Source organism: Caretta caretta, chromosome 22, assembly GCF_965140235.1.
Source record: "Caretta caretta isolate rCarCar2 chromosome 22, rCarCar1.hap1, whole genome shotgun sequence".
Lineage (NCBI taxonomy): Eukaryota > Metazoa > Chordata > Testudines > Cheloniidae > Caretta > Caretta caretta.
Window position 1 is genome coordinate 10,432,785 of NC_134227.1, and position 14,956 is coordinate 10,447,740.

The 14,956-nt window shown below is 40.4% G+C and overlaps 1 protein-coding gene across 9 annotated transcripts in view; it reads right to left on the reverse strand.

The window, feature by feature from the left end:
* The window catches only part of ARHGAP32 (Rho GTPase activating protein 32), a 400,497-nt gene that overhangs the window by 186,164 nt on the left and 199,377 nt on the right, over positions 1 to 14,956 (reverse strand). For 7 of the 9 annotated variants that reach the window (XM_048827358.2, XM_075122285.1, XM_075122286.1 and 4 more), the window contains 3 exons: positions 14,477 to 14,568; positions 13,352 to 13,393; positions 12,886 to 12,970 (listed from right to left, as the gene is read on the reverse strand). In XM_048827358.2, the coding sequence (XP_048683315.2) occupies positions 12,886 to 12,970; positions 13,352 to 13,393; positions 14,477 to 14,568 (219 nt within the window). The remainder of the gene's footprint in view (positions 1 to 12,885; positions 12,971 to 13,351; positions 13,394 to 14,476; positions 14,569 to 14,956) is intronic. The other 2 variants (XM_048827352.2, XM_048827357.2) reach the window with 1 other exon arrangement.

Here is a 14,956-nt window from a genome sequence, read left to right on the forward strand (position 1 = left end):
CCCAAGAAGCTTGCTCATCAGGAGCAAGGGATGTGTTATGTGGGCTTTAGTGCAGTTAGAAATTAGAGAAGAGCAATGCTTTAGCAGAGTAAAGCTTGAAGATGGAGAGTCCTGCAGAGGTAGCATCACACATTTCAGTTTAAATATTGCATCAATATGAGCCACAGAGACAAGTCCTGAATGTGTTGCTAAACTGTACTTCCAGCCAGTGTGTAATGGGAGCGTTCAGCTTCAAATGTCTCTAGCGCCACGAAGGCAACCTGAATTTTAAGTACTTGATGGCATAATGGCCAGGAGTAAAAGGAGAAGTAAGAGTGAGCAAGGGAGAGCGATAATTGATACTTGTGGAATCTATAACAGAGATCAAAGCTGCCTCTCAATACTTAAGTCCCTTAGGCTTTTAAGGTCACAGCCTTCATGCAGGAACAATCCGGAAACAGGAGCCTTCGCATCCTATGCACACTGCCACATCAGGGAACAAAGCAGATCATATTTAAAACAAAGAAAACATCAAAGTCTGCAGACTTGCAAGAACACTTCCAGCATATAGCTCCATGGTCATGGGCGCGTTTCATTTTAAATCTAGAAAAGGGCCCAAATCAAAAACCCATATATCAACACCCAGGAACCCTGAGAATCTTAGAATCATAGAATATCAGGGTTGGAAGGGACCCCAGAAGGTCATCTAGTCCAACCCCCTGCTCGAAGCAGGACCAATTCCCAGTTAAATCATCCCAGCCAGGGCTTTGTCAAGCCTGACCTTAAAAACCTCTAAGGAAGGAGATTCTACCACCTCCCTAGGTAACGCATTCCAGTGTTTCACCACCCTCTTAGTGAAAAAGTTTTTCCTAATATCCAATCTAAACCTCCCCCACTGAGAGAAGTTCTGTCCACTTCCTTATCTCTAAGAGCTCAACTCTGAAGATCTTCTAACAACCTCTCTGACATGTGAAGCTGTCAAGACAGCCATTCATAGCTGTGCCATGGAGAGAGATTCCCCCATGGCTACCGCCCTACCAAATTCACGGTCCATTTTGGTCAATTTCACGGTCCTTTAAATCTGAAATTTCATGGTGTTACAATTATAGGGGTCCTGACTCAAAAAGGAGCGTGTGGGGGAGGGGGACGTCGCAAGGTTATTGTAAGGGGAGTTGCAGTACTGCTACTCTGACTTGTGCGCTGCTGCTGGTGGGTTGTTACCTTCAGAGCTGGGTGGCCGGAGAGCGGCGGCTGCTGGCCGGGAGCCCACTCTGATGGCAGAGCCCCGCCTGCAGCAGCGCAGAAGTAAGGATGGCATGGTAAGGTATTGGCACCCTTACTTCTGCGCTGCTGACAGCGGAGCTGAGCCCTCAGTCAGCAGCCGCCGCTCTCTGCCCACCCAGCTCTGAAGGCAGCAGTGCAGAAGTAAAGGGTGGCATGGTATGGTATTGTATAATATATATATATATATATATATATATATATATATATGTATAGTATAGGGTAAAAGCATACAAAAGACGAGATTTCACAGGGGGAAACCAGATTTCACGGTCCGTGACCTGTTTTTCATGGCCGTGTATTTGGTGGGGCCCTACCCATGGCATACCTGCAAACATTTTAATGTACAATATATAAATACGGCCTTTCAGCCTCATGTGACTCTTTCTCTGCATTTTCTTGCTGTATGGTGCAGATTATCAAGATGTGTGCACAAAGAGCAGCTCTCTTCTTGGTATTCAAAAGGCCCTCCCTCTCCCCAGTTTGTACAGTGACACCACAATCCAATGTTTGATTGACACATCTGAGAAAATGGATTAGGACATTGTTGAGTGGGGGAAAACTGCTGCCTTTTAAAAGTGAAAACAACCTAGAAAGTAGATCATACTGCGAAAGCTAGTCAATAATTTCCCCAGAGTTCCAGCCTATGGACCCAATCTGGTAATCCTTATTTACATGAATAACTCTTACCCGAGCAAGTAGTCCCAATGAAGTCAATGCAGTTACTCATATTAACAAAATCTGCAGAATTAGGCGATTTGTTATCCAGATTTCTTGAGCAAGAAGTGTACTATAAGGTACCTACATACCACTGAAAATCTAAAGCTAATTAAGAGGAGCATTAACTGGCTGGCCCCTCAGCTGCCAACTGTGTCATTAAAACCAGAATTTCTGGAACATAAGAACTACTAAATAAACTGTCTTTTATGCAAGCAGGTAAAGTAAACACACAATGCAAATGTTCCAAATGATGTTTGAGTTAACAGCTAATACATCCACCAGCATGTCAAACCTCCACTGGAGAATAAAAATATTACCTGCTTCTATAAAAGCCAGGGATCACATCTATAGAAAGTTTGTTAGACATTAAAAACATGTCACCTTGGCATATTTTTAAAACAGTGTCACTCAATGTATTTTTAATGTTCTTCTTAACAGAGTGACTTATTGTTTATAAAAATGTAAAAGTTTAATTGCCTCTCAAACTATGTAACATTATGAAATAAGGATTACTTTTCTGGCGTATGTGGGTTTTTTATAAATATTTTTTAAATATATTTTAATTATACATTTTTCTGTTTTTCCAGGTCATTAACCTTTAGCGAAGAACAATTTTCCAACACTTCTATGCTCCAGTTGCTAATTAAAACTTTTTATATATTTATTTATTTCTGTGACATGCCACTAACGATGATTTATGATGATGGCAAATATTGTAGGTCATTGCCAAAGTTAATCGCTGAGCTAGTTCCATCATTAGTTGTTCTCAAGATTTGACTCAGGTCATTGAATAGCCACTGCATGCTGAAAAAAACCAGAACTGCTCAAGTGAGTTCCACATACCTTCGGTGGTCAAAGAAAAGAAGTTGTACACATGTTGCAGGCCAAATTTTTCAACCTTGGCTTCCAAAAGTTAGGCACCTAAATAAAAATGACCTAATTTGCAAAGAGATACGAAGCACTCAGATTTCACTGACACCAATCTGAGTTGTAGGTGTTCTGCACATCTGAAGCATCCAGGGCCCAATACATGGATTTAGATCCTAAATTTTAGGCACCCAAGTTTGAAAAATTTCACCCAGCTCTTTGCATGCATAGCATTTTCTATGTTATCAATGAAAGCAGGAGCACACCCATGTACAGCAGATTCAAATTAAGTCAATTAATGAAAGGTACAAGATTCACCAAAGTGTCCCAGATTTAGGAAACAAGCATGGGATCAATTCTCCCCTGATACAAATTATGGCTGTCAAGCGATTTAAAAAATTTATCGCAATTAATCACACTGTTAAACATTCATAGGATACTATTTATTTAAATATTTTTGGATGTTTTCTACATTTTCAAATATATTGATTTCAATTACAACACAGAATACCTTATATTTATTTTTGATTACAAGTATTTGCACTGTAAAAAAAAAGCAGCATTTTTCAATTCACCTAATAAAACTACTGTAGTGCAAGTGCTTTATCATAAAAGTTGAACTTACAAATGTAGAATTATGTACCAAAAAAACTGCATTCAAAAATAAAACAATGTAAAATTTTAGAGGCTGCAAGTCCACTCAGTCCTCTTTCTTGTTCAGCCAATCGCTCAAACGAACAAGTTTGTTTACACTTGCGGGAGATAATACTGCCCATGTCTTGTTTCCTGAAAGTGAGAAAAGGCGTTCGCATGGCACTGTTGTAGCCGGCATTGCAAGATACTTACGTGTCAGATGCACTAACCATTCATATGTCCCTTCATGCTTCAACCACCATTCCAGGGGACATGGGTCCGTGCAGATGACTGGTTCTGCTCGATAACAATCCAAAGCAGTACAGACCGATGCATGTTCATTTTCAGTTTCCACATCAGAGTGTTGCTCTTTTAAGACTTCTGTTTAGCATATCTGGCAGGTAAATACCTTGCAATGCCAGCTACAAAATGTGCCAAGCAAATGCCTGTTCTCAATTTCAGGTAACATTGTAAATAAGAAGAGGGCAGCATTATCTCCTGCAAATGTAAACAAACTTGTTTGTCTCTTAGTGATTGGCTGAAAAAGAAGTAGGACTGAGTGGACTTGTAGGCTCTGAAGTTTTACATTGTTTTGGTTTTGAGTGCAGTTATGTAACCAGAAAAAAAATCTACACTTGTAAGTTGCATTTTCAGGACAGAGACTGCACTACTGTACTTGTATGAGGTGAACTGAAAAATACTATTTCTTTTGTTTATCATTTTTACAGTGCAAATATTTATAATCAGAAATATACACTTTGATTTCAGTTATAAAATAGAACACAATACACATGAAAATGTAGAAAAAATCCAATGTCTTATAAATTTCAATTGGTATTCTATTGTTTAACAGTGCAATTAAAACTGCGATTAATCGCGATTAATTTTTTTGAATCACGATTAATTTTTTGAGTTAATCACGAGTTAACTGCGATTAATCGACAGCCCTAATACAAATACTTGGAAGAAAGATTAGATGTCTTAAATATGCCTATAAAACATCTTATAAAAAAAAGTCTGGCATGCTTAATAAGTCTGGCAGTATTTTTCCAAGAAATGTCTGTTTCTAAATATTTGTTATACTCAGCCACCACCAACTGCAAGTACCCAAACCAAGTGTAACAGGAACATGGGCATCAGAAATATAGGTATTTATTAAAGGTGGGCCCAAACTCTGTTTGAAATCACCTTCTGATCCTCTGGGAACATTCAGATACACATCAAAAACCTAGCCACTTAGGCTTATGATGTGTAGTATTTAGCTGATGATCTTACCCTATTCATGGCAAGAGATGGAAGAATAATGGTCATATGAATCAATAGCTAAAGTTTCCTTGTTCACTTGTGATCAATTTTAGTGGGTTACACTGCATCATGATTCAATTTAAACTTAAAGATAACTTGGGCAAAAGTGAAGGGGATATTTGGGATCAGATATAGGCACTGAATCCCAAGTGAAGGTAACAGAGAGAACCACTCCTATGAGAGAGAATTCAATAGCAACATACAACATTCAATTTAGTATTGGTGAAAACTGCATTCCTCTTTTACAAAGAGAAAGAAAAACAGGTTTTGCAGCACTTTGGTTCCAGGATCTGTCAGTTTGGGAGGAGGTGCTGTATACAGTACGTTTAGAGAGAAGGCTAGGCAGCTGGAAACACACTCAGGTTTCAAAAGAAAACCCAGAACAGAATATAATTGGTCATTCATATACACTTCAGTACTATATCTTTAACTGCAGAGTAGAAATACCCTCTACTTCTTTTAAAGATGGCCATATTCTGCTCTGAATTACTCCAGTACAACAGTGAGGTCAGCTCCACCCCACTGGAGAATCTGACCCACATATTCCATTTAACCCCATTTCTAGCAATATGATTTACACATGCACAACAACAGAAGGGACTTGATTGTCTCCTTCTGGTGGAAGGATATAATTGTAAAAGGCTATATAAAAAATGTTAACCTATCCGGCTCCATTTGGGCCTTCAGCAGCATTTGAACCTAATATCTTCAGAGTTAGAAGTATGAACTACTGTGGCTTGACCTAAAGGACTAACTCTTCCAGAAGTTAGAGATTCTGTGAACCTCTTATGGGGACAAACCGCTAGAGAGGGACGAAGATCCTAACATGTCAATTTGCATTGCTCCCCAGAACAGTAAGTACAGGTACGATCAACAATTTTATTGTATTATGGAGAAACATCAATCATTGCACAGTTAAGATTTAAATTACCCTTCCTTCATAAGTTCGAGTTTGATTTTTCCCCAATTTGCTGGAAGAAAACCAATCTGGCTGAAATTTCACAGGTGTGATCTTACTCCCGCATAGACTTTTTCTGAGGTGTTTTTGGCAAATTGCATAAGTCATGTGGGAAATACAAGGATCCACAACCTGAGGTGAACTTACTACTTGAATATTTTCCTAACTTTTTTGGCATCAAAAGCCTGGCCTAGAAATCCATTAAAAAAAAAAATCTGTTGATGTTGACAAGAGCTGGTGCCAATTTTGGGAGAGTCACTGGCAGAATTACTTAGTTATTAGAAGCACTTCCACATTCAGTATGAGCTCTGCTGTTCTTCATTTCCTAGGCTGTCAAAGAAGACCTTGCAAAGTCTCCAATGGCCTCCACTGGGGGTGACTGAAAAGGGAAGAAAGCATGTGGAAGGGACAGGAGACTCTGGTCTGGAAGAAACAGAGTAGAGCACCAGAGAGAAGATGAGAGGCAAGGTGAGGGGGGAAGGTGGTATCTAGTCTGGGGAGAGGAAATCCCGTTTGCAGTTGGAAGGCAGGCTGGTAAGTACTGTAGCAGGACTCACCCGTGCACAGCTTGCAAACAACAGGGATTCTTGCTTCTCAGCCTCTCAAACATTTTTTTAAAAACCTAAAGCAAATTCCCAGGCTTACTGTCTCCTGTGGGCAATGATATAGGGCAGAATTATGGTTGTTTGAGTGATTTGTACTGTGCATATCCCCTTTTCTCTTTATGGAAGGGAAGGAAGAGAGCGGCTGTTTTGTGCTTGTAAGGTTAACAGGGAATTTCAAGCCTAACATTTGTGCTTCTTTTTGAATCTTTCACAGGCTCTTTGGAGATTTTTTCCCCCTTAGATAACAAATAAATAAATAGTTATAAGCTTTTTTCCCCCCTTGAACATTATTTAAAAACAAAAAACAAAGAAAACCCCTTAACAACAGGCTTTGCTCATGAAAGGCACAAAGAGAACCAAGCTGATCTCTACAAGGGTCTGCTTCCTAAGGCACACCAGGAAAAGACGCTTACAGGCTCCAACTACAGCCACAGCAGAAACATGGTGTGTCTTCTTGGCTGCAAAGTCTCAGCTTGCTGAAGGCATTCTGCAGCAAATCTGCTCAACATATAATAGGGATTCCTAGCAGCTGCTGCCTAGACCGGCGGAAGTGATTCTGAGTTCAAGTACTTCCTCTACCCCTGATCATACACTTATAATACACTCATACCACTTGCAATGCCAGGGGTTGATGGATGACAGAGAGTGGACCTTCCATGCGCAGCAATCCGGTCCTCCTCAGACAGCTATCCCTTTTGGGGTTTTAGTCAGTCAGTCATTGTGCTGGTACATAAATATTCACACAGAACATATGGCCTGAAGGGGTAATCTGTCAAATGATAGGGCGCCTGAGGAAAAAGAATGATCATAACCCTTTATTCCATCCCACTGGACTCTGGAAAGAACAAAAAATGCGACCAGCTAACCATTATGCTCCTCAACTGTTCATATTGCAGTTCTAATGCACACTCAACCAAAGAGTATGAAAAATCAAGAATAAACTTGAATTTTATTTCTAAAAGAATTAAAGCTACCTCCAGTGCCCATTATCTCTGCCTCTCCCTGCCTTACGAGAATATACTATATTGATAGACTTACCTTTCCTCTAGTATTCCTGCATCCACCTTAGAAGGACTATGCCGCACTACAGTATTAATTGTTTAAAACTGTACAGTTTTGTGTGTAGTCAAGCCTTAGGTTTTACCCGGGGTCAATGAGTCCGAAGTCACTTTTAGAAATGGACTTCAGGTGCTTTTTTGGAGAAGTGGAGTTGGTACAGTTTTAGATAAAGTGATGTGGGAAAGTGGAGTGGTTGTGAACAGGGTAAGTGACAGGGCAATTTTGGTTAAGTCAGCTCTTGAAAATGGCCACCCCCTAAACATTCTACTACTGGTGTACCTTTAAAAATGAGTGTACACTAAAGAGTTTTGCTTGACGGGTTCTAAATGATTTGCCCAAGGTCACACAGTCAGTCAGTGGAAGAGCTAGGAATAATACACAGGTCTTCTGACTCACAGCTCAGTGTTTTCCACAACTGCCTGTCTAATACTATAAACAGTGTTGGCTAGGAGACCTGCTAGTCTTTTCACCATGTGACATCCACTGAATTGTGAGGGACTGTGGACCATGTGCAAGGCCCCACATCACAATTACCAGACAGAGAACAAGAAGGATGGAAAGGGAAAAGGAGCTAAGCAAGGGAGGGGGAAGATTACAGTCCAGTCTAATGACACTGAGTCACCACATTCTGACTGCTGCATAATAACATTTGGTGTAGAAGGTATGTTCTGCAGACAGGGCTGCATTACATATATCTTCCCTCCTCCCCATACCAAAACCAGTCAGACTTGTGAAAGCTCACCCATTGTTAGATTTTAAAAAATTTATCATGCAGAGCCTGACCTTTCAGCATATAATTAAAAATTCAATGATGCAAACCTGAAGGATACATGCAATACTAAATATAATTTATTTCCTCAATATACCAGTAAATTCTTTACAATGTTGAGATCAACAAAGCGCATCCCATTACGAAAGTTTTGATCCCAACTGGGGTGCTCCAATAAATTCCATTAGTTGCCTGGTGAGCTAACATTTTCCTTACAGCAATCTTGCAGAAAGATTTGGGTTTTTTTTTTTTTTTAATGATAGTGCAAGTCTTTGAGAAAGGATTTTTCCACCATTCATTTCAGTGCCTCAAATCAAGACTGAATATGCATTTGCTGCACAGCTTCAATGCGGAAAAAAATATAAATGTTAGTAAGCAAGGCAATGCTTCAGAGGCTCTTTATTCATTTACTGCTGACTAATGGAACCTTCTGTTCTTCAGTGGATTGGTAAGATGACAATAGTTAACATTCGTATCGTACTTTATGTTTTCAAAGCTCTGTACAAACCTTAATAAATTAAGCTTCAGTACACCCTCGTGAGGTAGGGAAGTGTTATCCCTATTTATACATGGGGAAACTGAGGCAGAGAGAGGTTAAATTAACATTCTCGAGGCCAAAGTAAGCAAGTAATCGAATCAGGATTAGAACTCAAAAGTTTCTGGGACCCAGGGCTGTGCTCAGTCCATTAATCCATGCAGCCTTTGGGACACAACATGATAATCCAGCCACAGAGGAACGTGCTTAAATAAACCACATGTAAAAGCTATCAGGCCACAATGACAGAACAGAGCTGGTGTGTTTGTACTGTGTTAGCACAATGGGACCTGGTCTATCAGTACTATGGTAAGGCAACTCATCCAGCAACCAGATTCTTGGGGTCATAGAACTCTCTGAGCTGGGGCACTGGCTGGACATATAAATAATAAATGGGTTTATGGATTGTGTAACACTTTATAATAAACTGATGCAGCTTGTTCTTCAGTAACAATAAGTTGTGGCACCTTGTTTGGATTTACTGACTACATGAACCGTCAGCTCTACTGCCCTCTAGTGACTCAGTCCTCAGAAGAATTCGTCATCATTTGTATAATAAATTTCACTTGGTTTGTGTTCCATGGAAAGTAGCAAGAAAAGTTTTTAAAAACCCTTTTCAGGCCATGATTTAGAAAAATTTCCTTGGATACTGCAGCATCCAACACCCATTAATTTCATTGGGGGCTGAACATCTAAATCCCTGAAACCCAGTAGATATATCCAGTACCACATGCAGTTCTTTAATGCTGACCAGCACCACCCAGGCAATCAATGTTTAGCACTATTGCCAGATACAGCTCTGCCCAAGCACCTCATCACTGACATTCAACACACCAGATATATCCCTCCTGGGTCTCTCTTAACAGGAAAATCATGCAGAAATGAGCATGGTTTGGTTAATCCAGCACTATGGTAAAAAGAGAACAAATCCATTTTCACCCATTTCATGAGACTGATCGAGGAGCGAGTTTCTGGAAGTGAATTTTCAAGCTGTCAAGTCCCATTGCTCCACCAAACCCCTATCACAGATGACATAAACATTAAAAATCAATTTGAAAGCTGGCCAAACTGTTATTAGACCCCTTTATATAATTACTGATGTCGCCATAAAATACTGCCTGTCTATTATGCAAATTTTTAAGAGTGAATAGTTCTTCAAAGGGAATTACACCCACTACCCCTTCAGATTAAAGTTAGTAATTTGCTATTAGGTGTCAAACTATCATTTAAAAGTATGTTGTTCCAGCCTACTCTTATTGTCTCGTCTAGTTCAATTTATTAGCACAAATGCACCACTTAAGATACGTGAGCCCTATCCAATGCTATTCTCTACCGCAGGGAACTATATTCATGCTGTACTAACGGTTTTAATTTGTTTTTTTTTCTTTGGCCTTTTAATACTCAGTCTTCTGCTACCAAGGAAGCATCATAATGCCCCTAATCTTTCATAGCTAGAGACCTGGGCTCAAATGTGGTTTAGTTCACAAGAGCAATGAATCTCAACCTGTGCCTGAGTGTGTTTTTGCTCACATTACAAAATCACTGCACAACTTGACTTGACTAGCAGTCACTGTTCAGCAGAAACTAGGAATTAGAGGAATAGGGCAGGTAATTAGGGCCCCAATTCAGCGAAGCATTGAACCACATGCTTAACATTAAGCATATGAGTAGTCCCACTGTTAAGTTATGCATGTGCTTAACTGTTTTCTAAATAAGAACCTAGGGGGGAAATTTTCACAAGTGCCTACATTATGGGATCCAAAGTCCCATTTTCAAAAATAATGTAGGCACTTAGGAGCCTAAGGACACGGCTACACAAGGATACTCAGAAAAGTTCACCCAAATCAACTAAAGGTTTGAATTTAAAGTGGATTAGTTAAACTGCATTTAGTCCCTTTGTGGGCATTCTGATTCATAATTAAAGTGACCTCAAATCAGTTTAGCTCAATTCACTTCCAAAGTGAATTAAAGTAAACAAAATTAAGGCCACTTTAATTCTAAATCAAAGCATCCACACAGAGATTTAATTCTGTTTATCCAATCCACTTTCAATTCACACCTTTAGTGAATTCAGATTAACTTTTCTAAATTCCACATGTAGATAAGCCTTAAGTCTCATTTTGGAAAATTTTACCCCAGATCAGGATTCAGATTCATTGGAAGAACAATGTGAAGAAAATTTGTACGAACACATCAATCTGACTTCACACTGTGATGGCATCTCCCTGCCATCAGTCTTGTAACTGAGCCTGCAGCATTAGAAAAAGTCAATATATACTTCAACCACAAATGCAATTCCATCAATTGTCTTCAAAATATTTTAAGCAAAAATAATATGCAACAGGATGCAATTTCACGCAAGTACATGCATTATGCATTGTGAAGACTAAGTACTCAGGGAGTACCTAGGGAGGTGGTGGAATCTCCTTCCTTAGAAGTTTTTAAGGTCAGGCTTGACAAAGCCCTGGCTGGGATGATTTAATTGGGTATGGGTCCTGCTTTTGAGCAGGGGGTTGGACTAGATGACCTCCTGAGGTCCCTTCCAACCCTGATATTCCATGATTCTATGATACTCACTATCTCTGAATGACAAAAGCGAAAGAAAATTCTCGGAGGAATGCACAATGCAGTAAAATATAAATCTATAGAGGGAGAGAGATGTATTTAGCAGCTACTCCATTATAAAACCTTTTTTATAATAACAAAGATTAATAGGGTCACTTCTGAAAAAATAAAAGGAGGCACAGGTAGGAATGCAGAGTTAGCCACACTTTTCCAGAACTACAATGCAGTACAAGGACTGGATCCTGCTCCTGTTGGTACATTTCCTACTGACCAATGAGAATGGAGATGGCGTACCCTTATAGTATGGAGAGTGGGTATGGTCGAGGGGAGAGGGTACTGATATGGAATTCAGAAGTTATGGGTTCTATCGTTGATTTGCCACTGTAACCATGGGCAAGTCACTTCACCTCTTGCCTGTATCCTCTCCAACTCATTGCCTGTTTTTTCTGTTTAGACTGTTAGGTCTACTGTCTGCATATATAGTGTCTTGCACAATGGGGCTCTGAACTCAGCGGAGGCCTAAAGGTGCTAATAACAACAATAAATCCTGAACGTTGTTGACTTATTTTTATACAAGTCATCTCCTGCAAGGCTGTTTCACCTTCTCCCTCTAACCAACGATACTGGGACAACCCTGTGACCTGACAGCAGCTGCCTTTGAGAAATCAAATCCCACATGGGACTCGACTGCTGTCACAACACTCCTTAGCAGTCAGAACATTCCACAGCGATGGTTCAGAAGACGCAAATAAACAGAACCACAACTCTCAAGGTAAGCCGCTATACAAATTACCCTAAAGGAAAGAAAATGGTTTAGATGTCAAAGGGTTGTGGCCTGGGGATTCTACCCTCCTCCAGCTATAAGGCTGCTTCTCTGGCTGGCACATGCTGAAGGCGTTAATGATGCTTTCTGTCTCTGAAGACAGAGGACAAAGCTTGTACCATTTATGAGTCTCTGATAGTGTTTCTTGGTCCAGGACAAGTCTCGCGTACAACTCAATAAAGGGGGGTTCTGCCTGGAGAGAACTACAGATTCACAGAGGAAGGTAAACCGGCATCGCAAACCGACTGGAACTCAACCTGACTGACAGTCCCTTGTTGTATTCTGCCTTAAGGAGGGCAGAGCTGCTGGAATATAAGATCCGGGTCTAGGGTCATGTGAACAGAACAGGGAAACCTGAATTCAAATCTATTCTTACAATATATACTACTCTACATTAATAGGCGCACAAATGCTTATTCTCACACATACATATGTACACACACCCACGAAAAAGAAACACCCTCATTATTAAATAACCTGTGCGTAAAAATGTAAGTTCTGTGCCAATTGCAGTCTTTACAGCCACTGCCATCAACTCACCCAGGTGCAATATATACTATCGTTTACTTCAAGGGAGTGCACAAATGTAACTGAGGGCATAAATTGGCCCAGTTTATCAAACCAGCTCCCCAAAAAGGGACCCTTTCTGCTCCAACTTCCTATTATCAGACACTCTAACAAACTAAGCAAACCTATCTGGAGCTCTATGAAGTGTTTTGCTCAGATTAGTTAGCTAGTCAGACAAACACAACCCAATTTTGTATGTAAAAGAAATCTGAAACTTACCTGTATGTTGCCAAAGTCCACATTCTCATAATGGAAATGTGCACACTCCGCCATCTTCGGGAAGTGGCCCTTGGTAAACGATAACCTGAAGTACATCAAAAGCAACCCATAAGATGCACATCACTGAAACAATTGTCAGAATTGCATGTCATGATGAAATGCGACTAGACCATCTACATTTAAGCGCCTGACCAAGACAATCCATCATCCTGAAGCTAAGGGAACATAAAGTGCTGCTATTTTGATGCACTAAAGCAGTGAGGAAAGGGATTTGGTGAGGGAGGTAAACTAAACTGCCAAGTGACATTTATCATTGTCTTTTTAGGGAAACACGTGCATTCCATCACCACCAAGGCCAGTGTCTACTGGGAAGGATGCAGGGACAAGCTGTTCCACCTGTACTTGCACTGGGGAAATTAATCTGTAAACAACCTGACATAAGAGACACATGAAAGTCAAATTTTACCTGTGAAAGGCATCACAGCCCATCAGTTCTGGGTTGATGGATCTGAGGGTGCAGAACAAATGCTATTTATCCTTTGGCTTTTTAAAATTCAGCGGTGAGACAATCATCTCCAAGCATCCCCAACTACAGCAATGGCTGACAGGGAGATGCTCTGGTTCTGCAACAGAATCTTCCTTCTCCTGAAGCTGCTGCAGACTCCTATAAATACTTCTGGTTGTGAGCCAATGAGATTGTCTTTATCTGGCTCACTCTTCCCACGGGAATATAAGTGGGAAGTGAGATACAGCATCTAGCTGCTCAGCAATAGAACAAAGAGCCATTTTCCCTAACAGCATCAGAGCATGATAGAGCATCATTGCTCTGAATGCACAGACCAATGCCGGTAGCTGTGGACCTTCTGCCAGCACTTTAAATATGGATGGGCCAAGTCATTTTTGACTAATTTGGACCCCATTCTCAGATCATTGGGTTGAATTCTGCAAATGAGCACAAAAAGGGAACAGAACGAGGGCAGAGAGAAAACAGTCCATAGGAAAAAATAGCGTGAAAACTGAAAAAAAAACCAACCCTGAAAAACAGAGCAGACACACTGACAGAAAAATTCTAATGAAAAAATAAAGGTCATCCACTTGTCCCAGTTTAGCTTTCCTTCCGTGTCAGGAGCAGAGGGGAACTACTACACTTATACCTTGCACAGGCTTGCCTTTAGCCTTTTTTTTTTTATTTATTTTTTATGAATCATCTTTGGGGGAAAACCCACAGTTTAAATTACAGCAAGAGTGAGATTCAAAATTCAAACTAGCTTTGCAACCCTTCTCCCCAAAAGCAAGCATGTAAGGTTTACAAAACCTCCACCTCTATAAGCTTCATCCATCCCCAGCTTTAATATTTAGAGCATGCCGACTGGCCGTTTTGCTTTTCCCAGGCAGCAGGTCTACGCTGCTCTGATAAGGAGACTACCAGAAATCCTTTACTGCTTACAGCCTGGCTTCTGGATGCATTGGGGCTCCACTGCACTATGACAGTCTTGAGCACAGCTAGAATCACAGACACTAGGACTGGGAGCACAGAGGACAGAAAAGCTACAGAATTAACTCTCAAACAAAATAAGCCCATTGCTCTTACTTTTTCACATTCTTCATTTTCATGCTCGCTGTGCTGCCGCACGTCCGAAGAGGCAGCTCCCCTGGAATCTCAGGGATATCTGCACCTCTCGCCTACACACACCAAAAAAAAAAAAAAAGGAAAGAGAAACGTTAGATTTGATAGCACACTACATATTGGTGCCTCCAACACTAGATAAATACATGCACTGTCTGTGCACGTCTCACATATGTATGCAAGATATACTTTAGTAACTTGCAGCACAGAAATACTGAATCCATGGATTCCAACCTAAAATATGGTTAGCTGCTTACCTACAATAAAACCTTGCTAATTCTCACTAATTACTGGGAGAGCCAATACATTATACACCCAAAGAATAAGAGGAAAAAGGAAGAGATTTTCAAAACTAGTAACCTAACTTTAGGCTTCCAAGACCACCATTTAGGCTCCTAATTAAGCATCTTGACTTTCAACACTGCTGAAGCTGCTGGGTACCCA